This window comes from Neolamprologus brichardi, chromosome 6, assembly GCF_056152115.1.
Source record: "Neolamprologus brichardi isolate AB-2024 chromosome 6, ASM5615211v1, whole genome shotgun sequence".
Taxonomy (NCBI): Eukaryota; Metazoa; Chordata; class Actinopteri; order Cichliformes; family Cichlidae; genus Neolamprologus; species Neolamprologus brichardi.
The window spans coordinates 16,030,480-16,053,696 of NC_142109.1; the positions used below are offsets into that span (position 1 = coordinate 16,030,480).

The 23,217-nt window shown below is 37.8% G+C and overlaps 3 protein-coding genes and 1 non-coding gene across 4 annotated transcripts; 1 reads left to right on the plus strand and 3 right to left on the minus strand.

The window, feature by feature from the left end:
- Positions 1–377: 377 nt before the first annotated feature.
- Positions 378–8,365, minus strand: dnaja1 (DnaJ heat shock protein family (Hsp40) member A1). Its single transcript, XM_006787165.3, has 9 exons — positions 8,272–8,365; positions 6,855–7,001; positions 6,572–6,761; positions 5,113–5,217; positions 4,778–5,005; positions 4,568–4,682; positions 4,250–4,365; positions 3,570–3,670; positions 378–3,338 (listed from the first exon to the last, which is right to left on the minus strand). Exons 2-9 carry the CDS (start codon positions 6,984–6,986, stop codon positions 3,105–3,107), a joined length of 1,221 nt encoding a protein of 406 aa, XP_006787228.1. The 5' UTR covers positions 6,987–7,001; positions 8,272–8,365; the 3' UTR covers positions 378–3,104.
- On the plus strand, positions 8,067–12,446 carry aptx (aprataxin). Its single transcript, XM_006787164.3, has 7 exons — positions 8,067–8,604; positions 9,640–9,686; positions 9,808–10,086; positions 10,178–10,237; positions 10,330–10,556; positions 11,768–11,871; positions 11,980–12,446. Exons 1-7 carry the CDS (start codon positions 8,475–8,477, stop codon positions 12,126–12,128), a joined length of 996 nt encoding a protein of 331 aa, XP_006787227.1. The 5' UTR covers positions 8,067–8,474; the 3' UTR covers positions 12,129–12,446.
- A 1,279-nt stretch (positions 12,447–13,725) lies between these two features.
- Positions 13,726–13,799, minus strand: trnai-aau (transfer RNA isoleucine (anticodon AAU)). Its single transcript has one exon. It is a non-coding gene; the product is annotated as a tRNA-Ile (tRNA).
- Positions 13,800–17,795: 3,996 nt separating this feature from the next.
- scpp1 (secretory calcium-binding phosphoprotein 1) lies at positions 17,796–20,205 on the minus strand. Its single transcript, XM_087842522.1, has 8 exons — positions 20,152–20,205; positions 19,688–19,735; positions 19,061–19,114; positions 18,919–18,945; positions 18,699–18,809; positions 18,468–18,500; positions 18,324–18,383; positions 17,796–18,224 (listed from the first exon to the last, which is right to left on the minus strand). The coding sequence occupies exons 1-8, from the start codon at positions 20,203–20,205 to the stop codon at positions 17,796–17,798; spliced, it is 816 nt and encodes a 271-aa protein (XP_087698648.1).
- Positions 20,206–23,217: the final 3,012 nt, after the last annotated feature.

Consider the following 23,217-nt stretch of genomic DNA (forward strand, 5'->3'; position numbering starts at 1 on the left):
GTCAAAATTTTTGTGAAACGGATGAAAAAATATTTTCAAAGTCCAAAAGAATATCATCCATTTTTTTCCCTGTGTTTTTGTTAAATAATTTGGAATTTTAAGGTTGTATTTACCTAATTTCAGAACCCGCTAAGGACCAGGAGATTAAACCCCGCCCCCCAAAAAAACACCCTCATATGTAAAATCTTCGAACTCGGGAGAAAAAAAGGGCATGCTATCGCGACTGTATCTGATATATGGTCACTGTAGATTAAAACCCAGCAAATATTCAATTTTAGAAAAAATAACCTATTTTTATATTAATCTCCATCCAACTGAATAATGACTAGAGTGTGAGACGTACAGAGAAAGAGGAAAAAAATACTTTGAACCAGTGGTTTAGATTGTAACAGGGTGTCTGAATTTTAATATCTGGGTATAAAAATCCAGTTTAATGAAAAACAGCAGAGACAGATTTTCTAAAAGATATCAAGCACTGTTACACAGAAACTTAGAAAGACCATTAAATCACATTTATTTAGAAAACATGAACACAAACAAGTAGACCACTGGTCCAAACATGCATCAAGTTAATTTAAAACCTTGGCAACATTTACTTGAATTACTCTTTGCATTGAAATCCCCTTACATTATGAGCACGCAAATTCACATCTGCATTCAAGAACTACTTACATTATTTAAGGAGACCCTTGCTTCTGTGAGCATGACTGTTTTACAACATCCAAGGCAAACACCATTGAGATAAAAGAAAGAAAAATAAAACTGCATTATCAAGTAACTTCAAGTTAAGTTATGAAAAGGCTTTCAAACAGGCAGACACTTTAATGAGGTATAAAGTTTGCAGGTTTATCTATTTTAAAAGCCCATCCATAAACTCCCATTACTCATTTTGGCTTTTACAAGGTTCACAAGGAATATGGAAAAATATTAATATCTGGTTTCATTTGTCATTTAAACTCCAGATTTTGGAGTCTGATCTCATTGTCTTCTAATGATTTTAAACTGACAACAAAACTAAACAGGCAGACATTAGAAACCTTTTTGAGTACAATGTTGCCACAACCATGCCACTGTTTCCAAAGAAAAATCATACCTATTCAAAATAGCCCTGGTTATGCTTTATTATTTTATAAAATGAAAACAGGTCCAGTGATAGGGAAAAAATGTCAGGGAACACACATGGGTAAGAAAGAGAAGGACAAAAAGGAAGTTATTCTCTTCTTTCCACAGAAAGAAATGTCTCTAAAATGTCTCAGCCATAGGCAAAGCACACAAAATGTTCTGTTACTGTCACAATGACTGAATGCAGGAGTCTTCATGCACTCCCAGCTCCTGAGAAACTTGAGACTTAATTCACAGACAGCTTTTTCTGACCAATCAGAGCAGGCTGGACCTTTCCGGACGAGCATTTCAGGAAGAGGATGAACTGTGGCGTTGCGGCAATATGGAGTGGGGCACGGAAGGATACGTTTTGTTTTTTTAATATTAGCATGTAAACCTATTCTAGTTAAAAAAAGAAAAGAATTATGAAATGTAAATGAGTATAACAAGAATCATAAATAGCCTTTCAAAATATAAGGTGATTGCACATACCTTTGCACACACTCTCACACTTACACTATACTAGACGTGCGCGGCATCGTCACAGACAACTGACTGCAGCTCAGGAAAAAAACTAAACAAAACGCTAAACTCAAACATTAGTTGGAAATTAAGTGGCTTGAACTTCCCGTTTCCCTGTTTTAATCATGACTACACTGATTTCAAACCTGTCACGTTTTTTCATAAAAAGTCTGAAAAAATAGCCCTTGAAAGGGTACACCAGCTTTAATGTTTTAAATCAAGTTTCCAAGCACCTCCACCACCATCTGGTCCTCGTGAGCCCCTTTCAGACAAACACACCTGAGCTGTATAAATCAGCACTCTGATCGCTTTTTCATTAACTCTTTCCCCCCTAAAGACAACATCTGATGACCTCACCTGTTCCTGTTTTGACATCTCACTGTATATCAATTAAGATGTGGTTTTACAACCATTAAAATAGTTTCCTGTTTTTCTGAAGTGTCGCTGTGATTCTGTACTGTAACCAGAAATGTGACCACTCTTTACAAAAGAACTTCAAGGGTTACTCCTAGTAGGCTTTAAAGGGTAAAGAGTTAAAGTTACAGCAGCAAACTCACTAGGTCAGAAAATATGTGTATTTGGCTGACTGTATGCAGTCACAACCGAGAGACACCCACACTATTACAAGCGTGCACGTCTCTGTTGTAGCTCTGTGGGCCGATCAGTTCACTATAGAACGCAAAACACCAGCTCAGTTTCTAAACTGCTCAGAGAGAAAGATTTCCTCTGTGATAAAGTTTTCTAGCCTCTGTGAAAAGGGTTGGGGATGATGTCCTTGCTCTTAATGACAATTGTCATTAGACTTTGCTAGAGTCAATACTGACAATGCACGTCCCCGTAAATACAAAGACTTTTACAAATAAAGCTGATATCGTGCACATACCGTGGCTCTCTGTCACAGTCACAGGGATGTCTGAATGAAGGCATGAGGAACATTGACTGAAAGACAGTATGCTGTTACTTTAAGAGACTGACAGATTCAGTGCTGTTACAAGTTTCATGTCTGAAAGGGCTACAGACACCAAAAATGGATGAGTCTTCAAAAAGTGGTTTTCAACGCCTGATTTAGATTTCTCTCTCTCTCTATATATATAGGTTATTTACCTATTATTGTCATCAGTTTTAGTGTAACTGCACAAAAAGCAGGCCGTCACGCTTTTCCCTGAAGCCTGTTATACCAGCCCTCATCTTTAATCACAGTGTGAATGACAGAAGAAGAAGAAAGAAAGAAAGAAAAGAAAAAAAAAAAGGTCCTAGATGACAAGGAATTCCACTGAACTGCGTCTAAGTTCAAGTCCTGCAATTTTAACATTCACAGGGCACTGGGAAACAGTTTTATGAACCAACTTCAAACAAGCTAAAGAGACTAATTGATTTAATGAAATAAAGTTAAAAGTGCACAGATAACCAAAAAAAAAAAAGGTGCTTTGCATTGGAGATGAGGATCTGAGCTTCTGGAATAGACAAAGGCCAGCTGTTGCTTAAGACGTCTGGCACTGAACACCACCAGTGGTGGCGTAGTCGTCTTCGTCCATGTAGTAGCACTCATTTCTGTATCTTCTCCTGTTCTCAAAGTCACAGTCCTCCAGGTCAGCATAGATGTAGAGGTCATCGTCCATACTGTCTGGCTGCTCTGCATCCATCTTTTCTGGGAGATAGCGCTCCAGCTCCTTCAGCTTATTTTCGGGGAGGAAATTAGCTTTTGGGAACACCACCTAATGAAACATCCGTAAATAAATTCAGTTGCAGCTCCACAATAGACCATACACGCATATTATAATGCAGAAAAATGCTAACACTATGTTATTTTAATGGTGTCAATGTTTGCAAATATGGGCCTCATCAGCTGCTTTGCTTACTTATGCGTAATTTAGTCATAAAAATATAAAAGACAAAGACCGTAAAAAAACAAAACAAAAAACAATAAATGCCAAAGAGATTCTTACCGAGAAGTGAATAATGAGACGCCCCTTCTCAAACGGCCTGCGATACGTGGGCATCCCTTCATTCAGGACACACTTAGTGTCGCCAGGCCTGATCAACTCCCCTGTAATTTAAAAAACAAACAAACAAACATATACAACATCAAAATAAATGAACTAAGTAAGAATGAGTTTGTAGTTTATTTTAACTACTGTACGGTAGAGGTCCAGTGGTCTTGACAAGGTGGCCTAGTTTCACTGTGAAGTACAAGCCACACCAAATGTGGTTTGCTTGGCTGACAATAACATTAGGCCCATTACAAATTAAGTCAATCTAAACAAAAAAAAAAATCAGCACTGTTTATTCATATTTTTCAAATAAAATGATTTTAACTGTTCTGGAAAAGGAGGACATCACAATGACACAACACATCTAAAACACGGTTCACATCTCACAGAGAAATCTTTCAAACATCACCTGGAATTATTTTAAAAAGCGCTATGACAGTTTCTAAATTCAATATGTGTTATTCATTGGATGCATTTTTCAATAATATATTCATATCCTCTAAGGCAGGATAATAAAAAACAAAAATAGACCTGAACCTGCTGATGCTACCTCCTTATACATAAGAATATTTTCATACACTAATCTGGTTGCCAATCAAAGTAACTCCCAAAAAGCATTTCCCACTTTGATTTACCTGGATGTGATGTGATGAGGAGAGTTCTGTTGTCCAGTGTCTGAATGGGGTTCTTGAAACCACATAAAGCCTCAACCAGCTGCAACTCCATGGACATGATGAGGTCCTCTCCTTTCCTAGTTAGACAAAAATGAAGACCAAAAAAAAAAAAGAAAAGCAAAAAGAAAGTCAAACGTCAGCCTACAGCATGGACATGGAAATTACTTTTATTTTTATTGCACAAAAGGATGAGAGGGTGATGGTAAAGCAAACTTTGGTTTATCGTCCTAGTTAACATTCAAAACAACAAAAAGACACTTAAGAGCGGCTTATTTTTACCTGGTGAATTGTGCATGGTCTCGCTGATCTAAAACAATTATGATGTCGCCTGGCTCGAGCCCTGGCTCCTGGTCTCCCTCTCCATGTAAAACAATTTTCTGGCCATCTCTCATTCCTGTGTAAATGTCACCAGGTAACATATGTACAGGTTTACTGTTTTCCTTGTTTGCACACCAAACAGATGCAAAAAAAGTTTCACATTTCTCTCACCTTTGTCAATGTGGACCTCCAAGATCTTCTTCTGTCGTAGGATCTTCCGGCCTCCACATGCTTTGCAGCGGTCCTTTTGGCTGATTCTTTTTCCTTGTCCTTGGCAGCTGTGGCACACTGTGGACATCTGCTGTACCATACCTGGAAGTAACTGGTGTACGCGGACTTGCATCCCTGTGCCATGACAAGACATGCACACCTGTACCGCTCCTTTACGACCACCACGACCTGCCAAATGAATAATGCAGGAGAAACAGTTTGGTTAGATAACTTGCACCAGACTGATGTGACGCACATCTCACTAACATCTAAGCAACTTTTTAAGAGAAACATACCTTCACATCTGTCACAAATGGTATTCTTTGGGACAGCAAGTTTTCTTGTTGCTCCATTATAAAGTTCTTCTAGCGTCACTGTAATCTGATGAACAATATTCTTCCCTGGGGGGCAACAAAATTGCACAGTTAGTTATATCACAGATTTCAGCAGTAACACTTAAGCCTGAGATGTCTCCCAGAGAAACCACTAAGACAAGATGTCTGTGAAGGTTTTCAGTCATCCAGGTCATTGTAGTCAAAGGAGCTTGCAAAGAAAGGCGTCTGGACTTCTGGACAGAAATTAGTCGTCGACGATCTCGTGACTAGTTGACTAATCGTGGCAGCCCTAGTCAGCACAGAATTTTAAAAGTTGTTTAAGTTAAAGAGATTTAATAGGAAGATGCCCCTACTACCATTTCCTCTGTAAAACTTCACCAAAAACAGAAGGATGTTAACTTTGCAAAGCATGGTCCCATCTAGAGCAAAACAGAGCATAAATCAGGCATGCTTTAGGGGCACGTGTACCCGTGACTAACAAGTCTCTTACAGTATGAGCATGAACTTTCAAGCTTTTAAAGACTGTTCTACTTTATCTCAGCTAAAACTATGAGTGCAGACATAATCTTTGTTTGCTTGGCATTCTCTGGCTCTGCCAATTACACAAGTCTGAAAAAAAAAAAAAGATTTTTTAGCTGCATGGGATATTTTTGGTAAATGTTATTGTTTTTACACTGCTGAATCCAAAAACGATCTCCATTTCCCTCCATCACGTACAGATTTTTTTGCAAAACATGAGGAGTTTACATAAAAAAAGCACAACAGTGATTAAAAAAAATCAATTAAAAATGTTTTATTACAATTAACTAAACATATTTTTTTTAAGATTCCCTACCTTTCGCCATGAAGAAAATAACCCTCCACTTACCTCACTCAATTCCTCGTATTTTCTATTTGTATTTCTCGAGTCTCACTCTTAGAAATATTAAATGAATGTAAGAAATCATTATTAGATATGCTTTTTTGACTCAAGTATAGGATACCAGATTTCAGTTTAAAAAGGGAAATTGTATGCTTAATTACACTAAAACCACGAGTTTTGCAAGAAAACATGACGAGATTGCATTTTAAAAATATTTTTCCCGGTTTCAGTGAGTAAAAATCTATAAGAAACAGTCAAAGAATCCTGTGCAGTTTTTAGGTTGCAGACCTGTGTTATCTGTATCATGACTGACCTCTAGTGTAAAAAAGTGTACTTGTGAAAAAAATACAAACTACATCACAATTAGGGGTGGGGGTGTATTAAAGATCATACAGCACCAAGCCACAGTATGATTTAACAGATTCAAACTCTTTGTGTCTGAGTCTTTAGAACCAGTTTTCTTTCATATCGCATCGCATCAGAGAACATATTTAACACAGGCAAACTAAACAGCTTTACATATTATTTCACAGCTATATTCTCTCAACATTTGCCTACCTTTTCGCTCTCTATGCATCCGGCTGCCTCCACCAAAAAACAAGTCAAAGATATCCATGGGTGATGCAAAGCCCCCACCACCTCCACCGCCAGTTCCTCCTTCTTTTATAGCCTTTTCACCTCCCCGGTCATAAATCTCTCTCTTCTTTGGATCTGACAAAATCTCATAGGCCTGTGAGATCTGCTTGAACTTGAAGAAAAGAAAAAAGAGAAGACAGAAAGTGTCAGAAGACATGTGTGCCTCACCTGTTGATGTTAATGACTGTAAGAAAATACTACACACCTTCTCTCCTTCTGTGGGATTTTTATCGGGGTGATATTTCAAAGCCAGTTTGCGATAGGCCTTTTTCAGCTCATCTGGAGTTGCGCTGGGTGGCACACCCAAAGTGTCGTAAAAACCTGTTTCTTTGACCATGTTTGCCTTGAGAAACTGAAATAAATAAATAGAATATTCATAAATAAAATAAAGTTCATAAATGTTCAGCTTCTGGTGAATCTGAGCTGAGCTGGGCTGAGATCTTGTGACCACAGAGGATATTGCATGTGATCTGCATGGACACTACCACCCTAAACTATCAACCTGGAAATACTTCGTGATTAGATGGGAGGTGATGACTCAAACATAAAGCTTGTGGGTCACAATCAGCCCAGCAAAGACTTCAACCTAGCCCACCGGAGAGCTTTAGAAAATGTGCATACAGACGTTAATTTTGGACTTCTAATTGTATTTTCATACGTTCATGGCCATTTATAGTATGTCAGAGTAGTAAGTAACGAACTAAATGACAAAAACGTTCCTGTTTTTTCACCATCTAATACAATTTCTGTTAACAAAATAATTACCAGACATTCAATGACTTACCTTTCCTGTTAATTTGACACATTTCTTTAAGCCTAAAGAGACCTGCTGACAGATTCATTTCACTACAGCAGCATTTTTATTATTTTACTTTCACCAATCTGGCCCACTCAACATCAAACTGGAGTTCACAATGTGAATCGAGTCTGGCACCCCTACTCTAAAGGGTGAAAAAATCCAAACCAGCAACTTATTCCTTATTATCATAACAGAGTCACTAAATCCCTTCACGGGGGGTGGGTGGGGATTCAAATAATTAGCTACCAGTTACCAGCACCGCACAAACACAGCCTCAATCCAGCCCTTTTAAAAACAGTCAGATAACTAGCAAGTCCGACACAAGACCTTTTCCGTTGTAAAAAGGAGCAAAGACCAATAGTGCCTTCGCTTTCTGTCCAGCGTTGAGTAATTTGTTTACTCAACGCTGCCATATTTGTTTTAGAAGCGATAGCAAAACTTGGCGACTCAACTATTTGTAATCTTTTATTAGTGGGAATAAAAGATCACAGTATATTTGAACAAGATGTTTGTGTTCAGTTGGTTTCAGAGGTGTTTCTAAATCAATAAAAACAACTCGGACTGTTGTCGAACGCTCCTTTTGGTACTTTTCAAACATCTCCAGTTACTTAGGTTTTACATAATCCAGTGGTTAAATGTATGCTGTTACATGAGGGGCACAAACTGGGGCTGCTCGGGCCCTACGAGGCTATTTGAGCTACTTAGCCCGGCTAAGGAAAAAAAAAGGTTAGCTTTGTTGTTTTCTCAACTTAAACACCGACCAAAAAATACACATGACACTTGTGATAAACACCGTGTGAACAGATAATTACTGTTTTCCAACCTTATATGAAGACAATGACGTCGCCTCACAACCTCCGCTCACAGCAACTCTTCTAGAAGGTTCTTCTAACCCGCCTCTATCGTAAATGAAAGTCGCGTCCGGTGACGTTTATTTCCTGCGACGGAGCCCCCAGTCACCCAAACAAGCGTGAACTGTTGGAAACAGAAACCCTGGTTGCGAGGCCGAAGACAAACGATGATAAAATGCCACTCTGTTGGCTTATCAGCGAGGAGGGGAATCATAAACCCATCCAGCTCCCTCATTTACAGACTGTTGTGTTGGGGCGAGGGCCAGAAACAACCATCAAAGACAAAAAATGCTCTCGGCAGCAAGGTAACAGCATCTCAGTCTGAAACACTAGCAGTGTTAACAATTAGATAAACTATTGAAGTATTTTTTTTTTTTATCAAAATAAAAAAGAAAGATTAAAAAAAGAGATGTATTGTATGACCGCTAAGGTTATGGCCACGTCAACACAGCCTGAGCTCTCTTAGGCAGGTGTTCTTGTAATCTGTTTAAGCGATCTTCAAGAAACCTGGAGAACTATTCCAGGCTTCTTGAATGACATTCAAATCTCTTCTTTAGATGTTGGCCGCCTTTTGTTTCGTTCTCAATCAAGGTGATCACAGACTGCTTTAACAAGGATGATAGCTGATGCTGAAAAATTTAGCTGTTGCCAATCAGGTGCTTTCCAGATGCAAGGTGAATCAAAATGTGATGGTACTTCTCTGCATTCATAATTCCATCAATTTTGATAAGATCTCAGCAACACTGGCTGAAACGCAGACCGAGCCTCCACTGTATTTTACATATGCCTGTAGACATTTACTGTTGTGCTTCTCCTGACCTCCTTCTTACATATTAGCAACAAATTGAACCAAAATGTTTAAATTTGGATTTGACACGCCATAATACCCGTCGCCCTTGATTTTTCATTCCAGTTCTCAACCTGAACTGAAACCCTTTCTCCCCATTTCCCTTCTTTCTTTCATGACTGTCACCTCTCCAGTGAGACCATTTCTGATGAGGCTTTGATTAATAGTTGATGGATCAACTGAAGGGCCGAATGCATTTCTGTAATATTGAGGTTAAGCACTTACTAAGCGTCTTACTGAGCACACAAAGCCAAAACCATACATTAAACTATACACTACAAACAGCGTATCTGCCTCACATCCATGGGTGTATTAGAATCACCACTAACATGTATATCTTTGGACTGTGGGAGGAAGCTGGAGGACCCATAGGAAACTCAAACCCATTTACAGCATTTTAATTGACTTTCTAAACTATTATAAATTTCCCAAAGATTTTATCATTAATATGTGGAAAGTGTGACTTTTGCAAATGTTATCCTTTTCCAACCAGTGGAGCTGAAAGCAGAATGCAACAAAGGTTATGTCAAAGTTAAACAGGTAAGATACTTACACATTCATAATTTGAATATCTATAAAGAGGTTAAACTTTTTCCCATCTTCCACTTTTTACTATATAATCTTACAATCTGTCTTTTATATCCCCATTTTTATTCCAAAGCTGGGCTTAAACCCCACCTCTGTAGACTCCGTGGTGGTCGGTAAAGACAGTGAGGTCAAAATAAAGCCTGGACAGCGCCTTCATATTGTCAATCAGCTTTACCCCTACACTGTACAGTTCAAAGAGAATCCCACTGGCAGCCAAAGTGGAACAAAAAGGCAGCGAGAGTCCAATTCAGAGGACCGAGAGAGCCAGAGGCACTCTCAGAGTATGAAAGCAGACAAACAAACAGAAAGGATCTCAGTGTCAGTCAGTCACGCTGATTCACCAAAAACAAATGTAAGAAAAAAAATGTTTGGATTGTTTTCATGTTTTGAGTTTGAATGAATACATTATCCAGAAGAAACATGTCTCCTAATATCGGTTGCAGGAAAATGCTGGACACTGGAGTCAAGGCCTTAAGACATCAATGCAAGACCCCAAGATGCAGGTAGCCATTCTATAAAAGAGACTCACGATGTGATGTTGACTGGAGAACTGGATTTTGTCTCTAATATCCAATTTTTAACTTTTTTAAACTAGGTGTACAAGGATGACAAAGTGGTCGTTATTAAAGATAAATACCCCAAAGCTCGCCACCACTGGCTTGTGCTCCCGTGGCAGTCAGTTCCCAGCCTGAAGGCTTTGCGCACTGAGCACTGTGATCTGGTGAAACACATGCAGAAAGTTGCTGACCAAATGATTCAACAGCGCCCAGATTGTAGTTCGGTGCAGTTCCGCACAGGATACCACGCCATCCCAAGCATGAGGTAAAAATTTAGACTATATGAAATGATTTTGTGAACTTGGGAGAGTAACTAAACTAAACTAAAAATATGGAGGTAATATGCTTAGACTTAGTCCTTTTACTACAATTTGACTGATGAGGCTTTAGTGGATGTGTTTATTGAGACTGCTATAACAAACAATTAAAAACAACAAAAAACATATAGTTTTAAATTAGAATAAGAATAGTAATAATAATGATAATAATTGTTGGTTTTATAGAGAAGTTTTCAAAATCTACCTTAAAAAGTGCTTCAGAGAGCAGCAAAATAAAACAAAGACTGAATGAAATAAAGAAGTACAGGGCAGAATAAAATAAAAATTAAGACCAATAAATGGTAGAGAGAAATTCAGGAAATAAAAGACAGTTCGAAGTCAATTAAAAATAAAAGTAAGCATTTTTTTTGGGTTTGTTTGTTTAACAGGTAGACACCAACCTCCAGTTAATGTGGTACTCAAGGTTAAAGAAGCTCTGAAGTTAATGACTTTTCAGAGGTTAGGGTTAAGGATTTTCATTCTGACTCAAAAGCTTGTGAAATCAATCACGTGGTCGTTAAAAGCTAAAAAACAAAAGCGACAACAGAATACATTTGGAAGCAATTTTGAAAGGAAATCCTAACTTTCTGGGAATAAATGTTAATTTAAAAAAAATATGCAGACTTCTCTATGCTTAAAATAAGTACATTTCATGTTTACGCTTAGTTTAAATGAACCTTAATTGCTCATCATTTCTGCATTGAACGTTTACTTTTATTTGTCTGTTTTTTATGTTTTCATTTACAAAGGCTCTGATTTTTCAAATTTGCGTTTTTAATGTTTTATCCCGTTCTTCTGATCTGGCTTTAATTTTTCATATAAACATGTAAAACATCTTTAAAGCCATTAAAGAGAAATGTGATGCAGATGTATTATTGTATTTAAAAAATGAATCTAATAAATTGTGGTGTGGTCCCAACGTCTGACACATAAACAACAATCATTACCTTAAAATAACTACTACATACTGTGTGAGTGTCTAGATTCTTCCCACATTATTTTGGAATAAAAGTGCCATGAAACTTGAAGCATAGAAGCTGTTTTGGACATCTGCTGCCATCTTGTGGCTAAGATCTGAAATGCAAACGCTTCAGACTTTACTTTCTAATCTTACACAGGTTTTTAATGTGGCTTTGAAATGTTCAATTCTGCCTTTCAGTCATGTTCACCTCCACGTGATCAGCCAAGACTTTGACTCACCTTGTTTAAAGAACAAAAAGCATTGGAACTCGTTTACAACAGATTACTTCATTGAGTCTAAGGGTAAGAACAGTTCTAGTTTATTTTTAACACCTGCTTTGAAATAATTTGGCTTTAGAGCAAATCATTTATACTGTGGACTCAAAATACTTTGTGTTTTTCTTCCTGCAGATGTCATTCAGATGCTTGAAACTGATGGAAAAGTCACTGTGAAAGAAGGCACCAGTGAGTTGTTGAAGCTACCTCTCCGCTGCCACGTGTGTCGCAAAGAGCTTCCCACTATACCGGCACTGAAGGAACACCTGAAGTCTCATTTCTGAGATAACAATGTGACTGTAACTCATGCTCATGCTCTGGGTTTTCATTGATCACATATCTCATGTTAACTTTTTTTTTATAGATTCATTCTTTTGTACAATGTTAAGTTCCTGCAGGTTCCATAATTATTGGCCTGATTACAAATTCCAGAGGTCTTCAATGTTTGTTGCTTTTTAGGGTTTTCCAGTTTAATAGAAAATTGAGTGTCAAGCTACAAAACGTTCAAGGTAAATGCCATCAGTGTAATGCAAGGTCATGGATTTCATTTAGTGTTAATACCATTTCAAACATGTTAAAATATTTTGCAATAAATATTTTCTAAGAACTAAATACTGCCTATATCTTTTCAATTAAAGTTGCGTCTTGTAAGTCCTGCAGTGCATCAAGTTTAGACTGATTTTTAATTCAGATTTACAGAAAACAAAGGAAGCTGTCAATGTATTGTTCTGGAAATGCATTAACTCGCTTTCAGAGCCGGCACAGCTGCCACAGAAATTAACATTTGTTTCAAAAAGTATAAAAGAAACCTTTTGAACTTACAGGTGTTTATATAAGGAAAAATAGCTTGCTGGGAAAAAAAATGTACTGCTTTGATGTGTTGAAATAGTAGCAGACAGTCAAATAACACACTGGTACTTGGAAGAACTTGGTGTACTTTTTCTTTGCTGCTATTACAGTACTCCTTTAGCAAATAACAGATAAAGCTTGCTCAGCCACCTACTGCTAATACCTACGTCTCTGTATTTTGATTCTCATTCTAATTATGTGATTGAGAAATCTGTTTAAACCATTACCAGAGCACAGCCTCTTTACACCCGCACACTCGCAGTATCTCTAGTCACACCAATCATTTGCATATCCTCCTTCACTACATTCAAGAACCTCTTCTGTGGCCTTCCTTCGTGTTCTCCTGCCTCGAAGCTCCATATTCAACATGCTTTGTACAATACATCTCCCTCCTCTGCACATGTCCAAACCATCTTATCCTTGATTCTCTGGACTGTTCAACCTGAGCTGTCCCTCTGATGATCATTTCTAATCCCATCCATCCTGGTCCGATCATCTCAGCATCTTCAGCTCCACCTCTTGTCTTTTTTCCCCCCCAAACCACACATAATAGCAGGTTATGTTGACATGGTCATTAAACAGATTATTGGTGACCTTCTCTGTGAGGAGAACATATTTAGACCATAAATATGGGTGAATTGTCTCCTGGACATTGGCAAACATATTTTGCTGGTGGACAATGTGAATCAACTGGAAATTTCCTTTAGTCTTCACTACGCTTTGTGACTGACTCTGTGCAGTATATCAAATTTTATATTGTATTTATTTTTCCTGGCGTTTTTCCAGATTGTTGTATACGGTTTCGCTCTTTTCCTCAAGAAAGATTACAAAACCGTAATTTGCATTAGTGCACAAAACAACATGAAGATTTGGTACCATCTAGTGGGGACTTTTCATATAAGCCGCGACAGTTTTCGAGATTTGTCTAATTACGAACTACTTCTCCACACGATATTCTGTATTTTTAGTGTGATATCGTCATCAACCAGTACAACAGAAATGTAAAAATAAATTAAACAAAAAAGGCTCTAGTGGCCCGTACGGGGATCGAACCCGCGACCTTGGCGTTATTAGCACCACGCTCTAACCAACTGAGCTAACCGGCCATGTCTGCGGACGAGAAAGTGCCATTTATATAGAGAGTCATACATATCACAGGTCGTAGTTTCACATTCGACTACAAGGCAAGTATTATGTGCTAGTATTTCATTTAAGAAGTCTCAGTAATAAACAGCAGTACTCTGCGACAATGCTGTCTTTGCTAGTGATCCGATACCAATAACAATACTTTTAACCTATAAAGGGAGCTTATGTAGGGGAGAACAGTACCTCGTGATTTAGGCTGTGAGATTAGCCTAACCATCATCCATTTGCCAAATTCGGAACATATTTTAATGACCTCTAAATGGCTGTAACAATTCTGTGGTTTAAATGTGTTATAGACCATTAATAAAAGAGACGTGATAGTAAACACAAAAAGTTGTTTTCATACTATCGATCAATTCGCCCACCTCTAATATGCAGGACTGCATTTTGCTTAAAAATGTATTATTGTAGAGGTGGACTCAGCTTAAAATTTTTATTCTTTGTTTATTCAGCTGTCCTGGCACTATTTTTCAGTAGCTAATTGTAATTTTTAGAGATGGACCGATCTGATATTACATATCAGTATCGGTCTGATACTGACCTAAATTACTGGATCGGGTATCAGAGAGAAATCAAAAATGTAATCCGATCCGAAGTATCACAAAACGCGCTACTTGGCGTAACCCAGCTCAGCGCATCGGACCAGTATGTGATAGAGCGGCTGTTGTCTGGAGACCTGTCAGCGTCTGTTGGAGCATTTGGAGCTGCTACATGCTTCCTAACCCCAGCATTTCATCTCGGCGAAAACTGTCCCACAGAAGTAAAGCAAGTGTGTAAGTTCATCCCTGAATGTTTGCATAGTATTTCCGCATTAAGCTTAACAACTGATATATTGAGCCACAGCTGGACTGGTCATTTGAGTTCCATGTTGAGGTGAAAAGGGAGCGATTTGTCCCGTACTTCAGCTAGAATAAAAAAAAAAATAGACACAAAGCTGGAGTTATTCTGTCTTTGCAGCGCAGTTGCATCTACTTCTCTCATTCACTCCCCCTTCCTCTCCTGTTATTACTTCAAACATGAAACTGATCAATGATCAGCTGATCGGCTTTTCTGCCGCAAGTCCCGTCTTGTTTGTTTATCGCCCACTTTGCACTAGAAAGAGGAGACCAGCGGATAAACAACAGCAGCACGTTGTTTATCCACTGCGTGATAAGCTGTTGTTAGAATGTATTTAATATTACTTTCCAGTATCAGCTGAGGTTTGCTGGAGCCACGGCTGTAAAAGCTGCTGGTCATGATATCCGTTTGTGGTGAGAGGGAAACATGAAGACAGTGGCGGTCCTAGCCTGTTTGGCGCCCTGGGCGAACACTCCCTCTGGCGCCCCCCACCCACACACACACACACACACACACACACACACACACACACACACACACACACACACACATATATGACGAGAGAGTGTGCGCATAGAATGCAAACGGCTACCAAACAGCCATCATAATTCGTCATACAAATCAACAATTGACAATAACTAATTAATATTAAAATCTGTAACATAATGTATTGTTTGGAGTTTAGTCTGTTACTGTTACTATTTTTACCATTTCTTCTTGGAGCAACTGTAACCCACATCATTTCCTTAGGGATTAATAAAGTATTCTGATTCTGATTGTTTCAGGATGACCTGCCATTATCCAATCACACATCTGCTTATCTGTATCTTTTGCTCGTTTCTCCTCCTCTTCTTTTCTCTTTTTTCTAAACTGAAGACATGATGGCTTTGAACTTTTCTTGTCCATCTTCCATTGGTTTAAATTTTGCACTCCAGTATGAACACCCATCTCAACCCAAGGATCACCACAACATAACCTAATAGACCTACACCTTAGTTCACAGATTCACTTTGTCTAGGGTTTATTTCTGGGATTTCACACAACCCAGGATTCAAATTATGAACAGATAATGGGCTTGGAATTACAACATTATGAATGAAATGTGCTCTATTTGGAAGTAGCAGCCCCCCCCCCCCCCCCTCCCCTTTCGACGGGTTGTGTGTGAGACTTTAAATCATCAAACTGTAAATTTAAAATTTAAAATTGTTATTGATCCCTTTACCCCTGGTCCTAAAGTGTATATTTATTTTCTTACTCTTCTTATATTTATTGTTTGTTTATTTGCACTGTTGTAACTGGAGCCTCGTCGTCTCTCTACATACTGGACTGTATGTAGCGGAGATGACAATAAAGTTTACTTTGACTTCAGCAGCGAGCAGGCGCACCGAGGGCTCTCGCGCTCACTTTTCGCGTATAGAATTTCGAAAAAACATCGGTGCAAATTATAAGTCTGTATCATAATGTCTGGTGTTTTCGTGTTTATTGGTTTGTTTATATTTTGTTTTATTTTGCGAGTTGGTTATTAGATGCTGCTCCAGCCAGTCAGAAAATCCCCCGCCGCCCCGCCCTCTCCTCTCTGCGCCGCAAGCAGCAGGCGCACCTCGCAAACGAAGGGCGCCCTTACTCCCAGCAAATGGGCGATAGAAAGCCGTGACATTCCCAATATGCGCTGGTTGACGTCGGGGCAGCATGAGTACGAGCATTTTTTTAAAATTTTTTGCCGATGCCTTTGATGCCGCCCCCCACCACGATGCCGCCCCGGGCAACCGCCCGTGTCGCCCGTATCTAAAACCGCTACTGCATGAAGATGAAACCAGGAGAAGTCCTTACTGAATCATCAGAGCTGAACAGGTGATGGAGAAACAGGTTTACCTTTTAGGTGACATGAATGAGTTGAAGGGAAGTTATGAACTGTTTCTGAGAGACAAATAACACCAGGATCCTTTTTTATGTAGCTGACAGCTGGTAACTGTGCAGGGGCGGGTCTAGCAAAGTTTTGTCAGGGCCAGGTTGGGCATTAGCAGGGAAAGGGGGACACAAAGAAATATTTTTCTTTGTTATGTCATTTAAAAACTTTGAATAAATAATTATCTGAATCTTACAACAAAAGTGGTCATCTGATTAAATGTATAGAAATCCATTATTGTATATAGTAACTAATAAGTCTACCCTAGTAAGCTATAGTACTTTTTCCTTTGGGAAGGTACCATCTGTGCAGTCTGTGCAATTCTGTTGAAGAAAGATGTTGAATCTATTTAATTATTGTAGAAAAATAATTGATTTCTGTGCATTTGTTTTACACTTGCATTAAATTAAAGTTGATTACATTGATTAAGGGTGGGGGGGTGGGGGGTGGTTCCCTAATATTTTTGCTGGGAGTTGGCAACCCTATTAGTGAGGTAGGTAAGTACTTTAAAATACCAGAATAGGGAGGATGGTGTAGGTTTAAATTTATTAGAGTGATCTGTGTTGCTGAACTATAAAATGTTTTGGGTGGAGTGTATTTTTTGCATACAGGTATAACAGAATAGCTTCAGTCTCGTTTTTTAAAACTTGAGTATGAACTTATACAAAATGCAGCAAAATATTTATAAAAACAGTTTTATTGATTACAAAATACGCTATATCGGATTCATATTGGTATCGGCAGATATCCAAATTTATGATATCGGAATCGGTATCGGACAATAAAAAGTGGTATCGTGCCATCTCTAGTAATTTTAAAAGCTACATAATGTGCATGCAAAATATGAATTTGCAAGGCAGTTATTATATGTATTTTACTATAATTTTCTAAGTATTTTAAAAAGTAGAGAGTACAGTTTTATGGCCAGTTATAAAATTGCATGATGGATAAATCCTTGATTAAAATGGTATGCCAACACACCACAAGCCCCAAGTCCATGATTATATTATTTATTTATTATTATAAAAACAAAGTAAACACTTAGGATAATATCACCTCGATAATTTTCACACAAAAATCAGCTGCATGTAGCATTATGTCATTATAAACATAAAGCAATCTATAAAACAAAATCTATCATCCTGAAGTGTTCAGGCTAGTCATAGTGCTAGAGTTCATAGAGGGAAATGAGAGGCTGCACAAGAGCATGTCATCATCTTCGCAGCATTAACTCCCTGTCATCCTCATCTGGCACCATCAGATTATCCACTGAGAAATGAGCATCATCTCCTACACTCTGGAAGAAACGCTCCTCCTCACTTTCGCAGCTCTGAGTGCCATTCACACAGTCCCTGGCTTTCAGTTGTTTCAGCTCGGTGCTGTCACTGGCATTGCTGTCCTCTGTACTCATGCTGGTGTCACTGCTGTCGCTGCTGTCTTTGGTCTCGTTGCTCTCACTGCTCTCGCTGCTGGAGCTGTCTTTGCTTTCATTGCTGTCATTGGTGGCAGTTGTGGTTTCTATGCTGTCACTGGTGCTGTCACTGCTGTCTGTGGGGTTCACCAGCAGGTTTGTGTTGGGCAGCTCATTGCTGTCCTCTGCGCTAAGGGCTTTCACTGTATTTGTAAACACTCGCACCAGGCTCTAAAGCGGTGAATAAAGAGAGCACTGTGTTAACTAACTGTAACCTCTACTTAAGCAGGTTAAATGAAATAATTTGATAACGTAAAAGATTTATCGCACCTTTCTGACATTCTCTTCACTGCCCATACTATCATCTTTGGTGTCAAGCATGGAGTCCATCTGTGGAAGAGAGGTGAAGAAACAGTGTAATTCCGTACTACACATAATACAGTAAGTAAAAGAAGTTGTTTTACTTCATCTTACCTCATCCGACTGACTGTCACTCTCTTCGGAAGTCTGTTTGTGGAAATGAAACCCATTTAAGGAGGCAAATATCAATTTTATTCCAGGTTTATTCATTTGTATCATCTGATATTCAAGGTTACACCCAGAAACCCTAACAATTTGCTAATGCTTTAAAGATTATGAAATGGAAATAGCAACCTTGTTGAAGGATAACAGTAAAATATTACACGGATTGCTAATAGGACCCACCGTGTCCTCTGATGTGTCCTCTGAAGTGTCCTCTGAAGTGTCCTCTGATGTGTCCTCTGATGTGTCCTCCAATGTGTTCTCTGTGGATTCTAATGATTCTGACTCTGAGCTCTGTATAAAAAAAAAAAACAGAGACATTTTCAGTAAACAGAAAAATGATTTTGATCTGTGTGTTAGGATAAAGGTTTTCTGAAGACATTTGAGAACCAAAATAACTCACCTGATTTGAGGTGTTTTCCTCTGTGCTCTGCAACACAGGCAGGAACAAAGAGTCACATTGATGAAACTCAGCAATCAAATGTGATGGAAAGAGTCAGGAAAAATAACCATTTACTCATTACTGAAATAAATGTACACATTACCTGAAGCTCTGAGGTGTCATTTTCAGACGATTGTGAAACAGACACACTTTCAGTCTGGGTAAACAAAACAAAGTAAGCACAGAGAAAAATGTATTTTAATTATATGCTTTAACTGCCGCATCAACAATCATCATTCATTTAAGATTTCATTCTTGTCAACCCTTGCTTGGGCAAGCTATTACTGCCGGAATGGAAGCAGACATAAAGTATAGTAAACAATAGTTTCTGAAATGGGAATCATCTTGAGGTCTGGAGAAACTTCCAGTACCCACGCCCATTGTTAGCTTTTCCTGCTGACTGTCTTCAAGGAATTCAGCTTTACTGCAGGCAGACTATATAGTTTAGTAGTTTATGTATAGTTCCTGAAATATACTCAAACGTATAGAAGCTCAAATATATGAAAAGAAAATCATTGCCAAAATTTAAACTTACTAATTTAAACATCTATAAATAAAAACAAAACTTGAAATTTTAAATTATTAAGTTAAACTTTGAATTATTGTGGAATTATTTACTTTCTTTTTTCTCTCTCTTTCCCAGTACCAGAAACAAGGTCTAATACAACTGTGATTTAGCATTTGGGAAAAAATATTAAAAAATGATTTGTGATTAGAAAATGCTACTTACTGAGTTTGATGCAACCTCGCTTGATACTGAAACAACAGTGTGTAAAATCTGTCAGAATAAAAATGGAACAGATGGTTATTTAACGGACACTTTATTATTATTATCATTATTGTTATGATTATTATTATTATTATTATTATTATTATTATTATTATTATTATTATTATTATTATTATTTCTAAAAATACATATAGTTATGACATGCCTTAGTTCCATGTGACCTATTATTTTACTAATAGCAAGTAATATTATGCTTATTTGTACTTAGTATTATTGATTTTTTTGTTGTAACTGTGTCCTTGAACCTCAGTAATACTTTCAAATAAACAAAAATACACAGCATGGTAGATCGGAGAATATTTCGTCTATCTGAAAGTTATGTAAAAAAAAATTTACGGTGAAAAAATCTTTCAAAATTGAGACCTTTTTAATAATTGATTTTTGTTTTCTGCTTTCATACTCACCGGGTTGGAAAAGACTGCTCCAATCAGGCAAAATGTAATGATGGGAACCTTCATTCTGTAAAAAAAAAAAGTATGTAATTATCATTCTCATTAAGTTCAGTTCAGTGTAAGAGTAACTACTATGGTGCATTAGCAAAAGAAACTCCCCCCAAAATAGGGTCACATCCATTTGCTCTTGGGTTTAAACTTCTAGATGTTAAGTTACTACAAACCAAACCGACAATTCAAAACTTTCAAAGTTGTGATCACTAAAGTAAGAGTTGTGATCAAAAGTAATAATAATAATACTACATAATCATTTACTCTACCTCAGTTTCAGAGATAATAAAAAAAGATGCAGCTGGTGCTCCTCGTTTAGTCTATAAGGCAGCAAACAGGAGAATCCGGAGTCTGTCCTGAACCTCGAATGGAAGCTTGCAGTTGAAGTAAAATCACGATGTGTGGATATGCTGGAGGGAACTCCAAGGACTACTGTATATAAGTATTCTCATTTAAGGTGATTGCATCACTTCCTTCCGGATGTGTCTTTTTTGTCGTCATGCGAAGGTGTATTTGTTCCGGAGAGGGAGTTCAGAAAACACACAGTGGCGTGATGATGATTGTACACACACACACACACACACATAGACACTGTGTGCTCTTTTATCCAGTCACAAAATTTCCTACACCCCCTCTCACATCTTTAGTGAAATATAATTTAGCTCACTAAACTATAGGGTTTGTGGCCTGTTGAAAAAATAAACTCACCCACTCAGAGAGGAAAAGAGGGCTAGACAGTTTCATGCTTGTTTCCGGTGAAACTTTTTTTCTTTTCCCCTCCTTCCCTTTCTATTTGGAATTTTGTTTTTGTCAGATGATGGATTACATGGAACAGGTTACAAGTAGTACAAGTGCGAGGGCTATAAAGTTTTCAATATGAGGTTGGTTTAAATTGAGAAAATTAAACACTGCCTTTTATAAAAACATGTGGCAACTTCACATAAATGGATTAACTTCAGATACACACACACGCCCACACATATACACGCACACTGTGACAAAGTACAATATTAATTCAGTCTATTAAAACAAAAACAAATCATATTTTGCCTTCACTGCTAAACGATGTTATTGGAAATTGTGTTTTTGGAACATTAAGCATGTACAGTATGTACAAGTAAAGGCTTCTATATATATTTCCATCCTGTGGCATATAATCGCTTCCTGGATATACTTATATGGCCAGGCCCAAAATAAGCTTACAGAATTCCTTGTTTAACCTCACTTTGGATTTCAGCTAAGCAAAAGAAACCTGTAATTAGACTGAATGTTCACCAGTCCAGCGCTCTCCACCAAAACCACAGGGTAGGAGTGGAGGAGGAGATGATTGATGCTTGTTGTGATACGCAGACAGTCAACAGTGTCTGCACGTTCACCTTAACGTTACTTAAGGTTTAATAATGTAATTATCTTTGTCAGACAGGCGTTGGATGCATCTGTGGTATTAATATTCTTAATGAAACTAGGCATTTGTCAGACTGGTGCATCGCCAGTGTGATCCTTGAGATTGCGTGCAGTGTAATCATTTTCTTCTATTTTTTTTTGCCTAAATATGTTTGAATTAGTTGCTAATTAAGGGAAAACAGTGCAGTAATGCAAGTTAGTGATGAATAGTGAAATATGATTTTACTAAAAACAACACCATGATTGATGCCACATCGTGTATTTTTTTTACTCTGCATTGTATAAAATAAGATAGCATCTTTCCATCAATGCCTCGTGGAATTGACTGATTGATTTACAACATTATGTAATATAAATCAAAGCTTGTACTTCCCAGCTTTGATGAACAATGTTACAAAGCGGTCTTCAGGGAGCGCTCCCTGAAGAGCAACACAGAGAGACTGAGGAGAAGCTTCTTCCCGCAGGCGATACGGTCTCTCAATCACACCACCACACAGTACTGACCCACACATATGGTTCTTACACACACACTGGACATTCTGGACTTTGCTTACACTAATTCGATTAGATGTGTGGTCATCTAATCGAATCACTTCATCACTAAATCACTTTAAACATATTTGCACTGCAAAAGACACTTACGAATGTGGATTGCACAACACTGGACATTATATTTCTTCATTTCCACTTAATACTGTACAGCTGTTGTTATTGTATATATATATTTATATTTCTTCATACATTCTTATATATTTCTATACTGTGTATTTGTGTATTGTGTATTTTGTTGTACAGTTATTTTATTTTCAACTTTAATTTATATATTTTATCTTATTCTTTCCCAGTTAAATTTACCCTTCATTCTAATTTGTTGTTGTACAGTTATTTCATTTTTAACTTTAATTTTTATATTTTACTTTATTCCATCCTAGTTAAATTTACCCTTTTTAATTTTCATATTTATTTCCTATCCTATTCATAGCCTTTTTTTTCTTTAGGTCACGAGCAGTTGTGTAAGCATTTCACTGCATATCATACTGTGTATGACTGTGTATGTGACAAATAAAATTTGAATTTGAATTTGAAAAGCAGTGAATTTTTTTCAATGAAGAGGCTTGTGTTTAAAGCTGGTGTGTTGATTCTTTGTATATCAATTAATTAAGGTAAAACTGCAGTTTTTGAGCAATTTTGTCATGTCCTTGCTACTCTCATCATTTAACCTCATTATACTGCAGTTTCTTAGCCGCTTTAAGAGTACAGACTTTAGTTTTTGTGACATCTAGTGGCCAAAAGTACGTATTGTTTCTGTCCTAAAACAATGTGGTCATGTTGGTTTGGACTGGGTTCATTCTGCCATAAACAACCTGCCCATAGTACTTTTTTTTTGTGTCTACAAATGAACGGTGTCAACGAAGAAATACTACACATCTGAACAAACGTGTTTGTTTATTGCAGGGGTGGAGGATTCTAGGCCTCAAGGGCCGGTGTCCTGCAGGTTTTAGATATCACCCTGGGTCAAGACACCGGAATCAAATGATTAATTTATTACTAGGCCTCTGGAGAACTTTAAGACATGCTGAGGAGGTCATTTAGCCGTTTAAATCAGCTGTGTTGGATCAAGAA

Bases quoted from the DNA above. Each gene is read 5' to 3' on its own strand.
- scpp1 (XM_087842522.1), bottom strand. From the start codon at position 20,205: ATGAAGGTTCCCATCATTACATTTTGCCTGATTGGAGCAGTCTTTTCC. The intron at 19,736-20,151 runs GTGAGTATGAAA...TTATTCTGACAG, and splicing joins GAGCAGTCTTTTCCAACCCG to ATTTTACACACTGTTGTTTC. The intron at 18,384-18,467 runs GTAAGATGAAGT...TCTCTTCCACAG, and splicing joins GTGACAGTCAGTCGGATGAG to ATGGACTCCATGCTTGACAC.
- dnaja1 (XM_006787165.3), bottom strand. From the start codon at position 6,986: ATGGTCAAAGAAACAGGTTTTTACGACACTTTGGGTGTGCCACCCAGC. The intron at 6,762-6,854 runs GTGTGTAGTATT...CTTTTCTTCAAG, and splicing joins ATCCCACAGAAGGAGAGAAG to TTCAAGCAGATCTCACAGGC. The intron at 4,366-4,567 runs GTAAAAATAAGC...TTGTCTAACTAG, and splicing joins GACCATGCACAATTCACCAG to GAAAGGAGAGGACCTCATCA.
- aptx (XM_006787164.3), top strand. From the start codon at position 8,475: ATGCCACTCTGTTGGCTTATCAGCGAGGAGGGGAATCATAAACCCATC. The intron at 10,087-10,177 runs GTAAGAAAAAAA...TATCGGTTGCAG, and splicing joins CTGATTCACCAAAAACAAAT to GAAAATGCTGGACACTGGAG. The intron at 11,872-11,979 runs GTAAGAACAGTT...TTCTTCCTGCAG, and splicing joins TTACTTCATTGAGTCTAAGG to ATGTCATTCAGATGCTTGAA.